This window comes from Rutilus rutilus, assembly GCF_951802725.1.
Source record: "Rutilus rutilus genome assembly, chromosome: 12".
Classification (NCBI taxonomy): domain Eukaryota; kingdom Metazoa; phylum Chordata; class Actinopteri; order Cypriniformes; family Leuciscidae; genus Rutilus; species Rutilus rutilus.
The window spans coordinates 40,460,308-40,465,307 of record NC_140217.1 but is presented as its reverse complement, the minus strand read 5'-3'; the positions used below and the strand labels follow the sequence as shown (position 1 = coordinate 40,465,307).

Sequence of the window (5,000 nt, the reverse complement as noted above, 5' to 3'; positions counted from 1 at the left end):
GGCTGGAATCTCCTGTTCGTCTGCGGTACGGATGAGTACGGGACGGCCACGGAGAACAAGGCTCGCGAGGAGGGACTGACGCCGCAGGAGATCTGCGACAAATACCACACCATCCACGCCTCCATCTACCAGTGGTTCCAGATCGACTTCGACTTCTTCGGCCGCACGACCACTGAACGCCAAACTGAGTGAGAACCGCTCGTCTAGTGAAGCCGTCCGTGACCATTCGCTTTAAACCCCCCTGTAGTCAATCATCGTATCCCTTAAAACTCATCTTTGATCACCAAAATGACACTTTTAAGCGTTTTTTTCCTTAGTGCCTTAAATATCTTGAATGTAACTCGACACTCTTGCCTCATTTAGTATGCACGGTTCTATGAATATGCAAATGAGCCCCGCCTCCACTCACTCACTCTGTCGACTTATGAATTTACACATGGTTTGTCTAAAAGCATATTAAAATAAGCATATTATTTTATTTCTATTGTTTTATTTTTTATCAATTTAAAATGTATACATTTATAATTCTATATTTTTATGAATTTTGAAGTGAATTGACAATGTCAATATCATCACTCCAGAAACTTGTATTATATTTAATGTTTTTTTATTATTATTATTTTATTTTATTTAAATTAGATTTTATCGTATAAAACACGCATAAGTGTTTGTGGAACTGCATTCACTTCTGAATACATTTTTTAATATATGGAAAATTTGTATATATATATACCTTTGGATCTTACATTATATTTTCAAAGTTATTTAACGCTCGTAAACGAACGCTGTGCCGTTGAATGTGTGTTTGCGGGCAGGTTATGTCGTTAGTGACGTCATTGCTCGGTTCTCTAGTCACTGAAGATCTCATAACCATATGGAAGTGTTTTATTTCCTGTCAATCTCCGTCTTTCCTCAGAATCGCTCAGGATATTTTCTGGCGTCTCCACGAGAGGGGTTTTCTGCTGGAGGACACGGTGGAGCAGCTTCGCTGTGAAAGCTGTCAGCGGTTCCTGGCCGATCGCTTCGTGGAGGGCGTGTGTCCTCACTGCCATTACCCAGAAGCCCGCGGGGACCAGTGTGACAAATGTGGCCGTCTCATCAATGCTGTGGAGCTCAGGGTACGGCTCGAGATCACGGGTTCCTGAACTTCACTTCTAAATACATTTTTAAATATATGGAAAAATGTCTTGTATATATATATATATATACACACACACTACTGGTCAAAAGTTTTAGATCAGTAAGATTTTTTATGTTTTTAAAAGAAGTCTCTTCTGCTCACCAAGGCTGCATTTATTTGATAAAAAAAAAAAAAAAAAAAAAAAGTAATATTGTGAAATATTATGACAATTTAAAATAACTGTTTTCTATGTGAATATATTTTAAAGTGTAATTTATTCCTGTGATCAAAGCTGAATTTTCAGCATCATTACTCCAGTCTTCAGTGTCACATGATCCTTCACAAATCACTCTAATATGATGATTTGATGCTCAAGAAACATTCATTATTATTATCAGTGTTGAAAACTGTTTTTCTTTGATGAATAGAAAGTTCAGAAGAACAGCATTTATTTAAAATAGAATATTTTCTACCATTATAAATGTCTTTACTGTCACTTTTGATCAGTTTAACTCATCCTTGATGAATAAAAGTATTTATTTATTTTATTTATTTCCCGCAAAAATAAAAATAAAATTCTTAATTCTTACTGACCCCAAACTGTTGAACGCTAGTGTTTAATGTTACAAAAGCTTTAGATTTCAGATAAATGCTGTTCTTTTGAACTTTCTATTCATCATAGATAAAAATGTAAAAAACTGTTTTCAACATTGATAATAATCATAAATGTTTCTTGAGCATCAAATCATCATATTAGAGTGATTTGTGAAGGATCATGTGACACTGAAGACTGGAGTAATGATGCTGAACATTCAGCTTTGATCACAGGAATAAATTACACTTTACTATATATTCACATAGAAAACAGATGATTTACATTGTAATGATATTTCACAATATTACTGTTTTTTTTATTGTTTTTTTTTTTTTTTATCAAATAAACGTGGCCTCGGTGAGCAGAAGAGACTTCTTTTAAAAACATTAAAAATCTTACCGATCTAAAACTTTTGACCAGTAGTGTATATATTAAACTCCTACTATATCTGACAAAAATCTGAAAGAGTCTCTTCTGCTCACCAAGGCTGGATATATGTGATCAAAAATACAGTAAAAAATTTTGAAATATTATTATGATTCAAAATAGCTGTTTTCTATGTGAATATATAGTGAAGTGTAATTTATTCCTGTGATCAAAGCTGAATTTTCAGCATCATTACTCCAGTCTTCAGTGTCACATGATCCTTCACAAATCACTCTAATATGATGATTTGCTGCTCAGGAAACATTTATGATTATTATAAAAGTTTCATATTTTTGTGGAAACTGATGCATTTTATTTATCAGGATTCTTTGATGAATAGAAAGTTCAAAAGAACAGCATTTATCTGAAATAGAATCTTTTGTAACATTATAAATTTACTGTCACTTTTGATCAATTGAAGTAGACAGTTTGTTAGTTAGTTCATGTAAGTTAATACATGTTAACTAATAGTCTTGTTGTGAAGTGTTAGCGTGTGTGTTTACTCTGTGCTGTTCCTCATGTCTCCTGTAGAGTCCGCAGTGTAAAGTGTGCAAGGAAACGCCGGTGATCCGCTCCTCTAAACACCTGTTCCTGGACCTGCCGAAGGTAAAGCGGATGTGAAGTGTGTGTTATCCTCTCTTTAGCTCGGTCAGAGTGTGTGTTTGTCCACACTAATGCGGTTTAGTTTGAAAACACATCTTTTTCTCTCCGGTTTGGCCTTTGGTCCACACCGAGACGGCGCTTTTATTAATGAAAACAGCTTTTTGAAAACATTCAGAGAACATTTACTTAAAGTCCTCCTGTAGTCAATCATTTTATCCCTTAAAACTCATCTTTATTCACCGAAATTACATATTAAAACGTTTTTTCCTTGGGAAAACATTTATTCATGCCTTAAAATATCTTGAATGTAACTCGACACCCTTGCCTCATTTAGTATACGCGGTTCATTGAATATGCAAATGAGCCCCGCCTCCACTCACTCACTCAGCTCAGAGATCCACTGGTTGACGATCACACGTTGATCTGATTGGTTACAAGGTAGTTTGTGACGTCAGAAACACCAGCGATTTCAAAGCGTGGACGGAGAGTGTTTTTAAGCAAAAACGCCGTTTTCAAATGTGTCCGGATTGATGTAGACGTAGCGTGTGTGTGTGTGTGTGTGTGTGTGTGATAGCTGGAGGGCGAGCTGGAGCAGTGGCTGGAGAAGTCGATCGGCTCAGGCGATTGGACGGCGAACGCACGGCACATCACCCGCTCGTGGCTCCGGGACGGCCTGAAGCCCCGGTGTATCACGCGAGACCTGCGCTGGGGGACGCCGGTGCCTCACCAGGACTTCAAGGAGAAAGTATGAACGCACAATCCTGAGACGTTATTTCTAGTGCTGTCAACATATTGCGTTAAAGGGATAGTTCACCCAAAAATGAAAATTAGCCCATGATTTACTCTCCCTCAAGTCATCCTAGGTGTATATGACATTCTTCTCTCAGACGAATACAATCAGAGTTATATAAAAAAATGTCCTGGCTCTTCCAAGCTTTATAATGGCAGTTTCTGTTTTGAAGTCCATAAAATTATGCACTTTTATGATGGACAGATGCACTTTTATGATGGATAGATGCACTTTTATGATGGACAGATGCACTTTTATGATGGACAGATGCACTTTTATGATGGATAGATGCACTTTTATGGACTTCAAAACAGAAACAGCCATTCACTGCCATTATAAAGCTTGGAAGAGCCAGGACATTTTTTAATATAACTCTGATTGTATTCGTCTGAGAGAAGAATGTTATATACACCTAGGATGACTTGAGGGAGAGTAAATCATGGGCTGATTTTCATTTTTGCAATGAAATCTAGTTAATTTTTTTTAATCGACAGCACTAGTTATTTCACTAATATTGTCCGTTAATCCAAATGCACAATGAACCGATGTATCCGTCTGTCCACGAAGGTGTTCTACGTGTGGTTCGACGCTCCTATTGGCTACCTGTCCATCACGGCAAACTACACCGACCAATGGGAGAAATGGTGGAAGAACCCTCAGCAGGTGCTGATCAAGTTTAATATTTCACCTCTTGATGCAAATCACATATGTGTCCTGGATGAGTTCACAGATTTTGTTTTGTGGTGGTTTTTGAAAATGTTTGACAAGTTAAGCTCGTCTTTTCTTCCCTATATATATATATATATATATATATATATATATATATATATATATATATATATATATATATATATATATATATATATATATATATATATATATATATATATATATATATATATATAAATAAATAAATATAAATATATATATATATATATATATATATATATATATATATATATATATATGAATGTTTTAAACAAAACAATACAACATACACTTTGGAGCCGGGAAGCAAAGAAAACTTTAAAAATATATATTTAAAAATATTTTAAAAAACATTCAGAAAAATACAAGACCTTCATTCAAAGATTCATGTATCATTTGAAGATTGAACACAAATGAACAGTCTTAATAGCTTTTCCATTTGTACTAGATTGAATAGTAGAAAAGTAATTTTCTAATTCTTAAAGGATTACTGAGAAAAGGGGCTTTTTGTTAAAAAAACTTAAAAATTATGACTTATGAATGTGAAATTTGACTAATAAAATTAACAAATTAATTACAACCTATAATGTCGTATATGCGAGTGAAGCGCTTCTGGAACAAGAACAAATGTGGGCGGGGCCTGATTGTGTCTGTGGGGACTTGATTGGATGGTTGTGGTTTGCTATTGGCTGATCTCATGTGAGTGACAGGTTCCCCCGCCCACATCATCAGAGAAGAGCAGAGATGCTGCACGAGGA

At 35.5% G+C, this 5,000-nt stretch overlaps 1 protein-coding gene across 2 annotated transcripts in view; it reads left to right on the top strand.

The window, feature by feature from the left end:
* The window catches only part of mars1 (methionyl-tRNA synthetase 1), a 27,827-nt gene that overhangs the window by 7,763 nt on the left and 15,064 nt on the right, over positions 1-5,000 (top strand). For both annotated transcript variants that reach the window (XM_084425701.1, XM_084425700.1), the window contains exons 9-13: positions 1-188; positions 917-1,118; positions 2,673-2,747; positions 3,319-3,489; positions 4,102-4,197. The exon at positions 1-188 is cut by the window's left edge and continues 16 nt beyond it. In XM_084425701.1, the coding sequence (XP_084281827.1) occupies positions 1-188; positions 917-1,118; positions 2,673-2,747; positions 3,319-3,489; positions 4,102-4,197 (732 nt within the window). The remainder of the gene's footprint in view (positions 189-916; positions 1,119-2,672; positions 2,748-3,318; positions 3,490-4,101; positions 4,198-5,000) is intronic.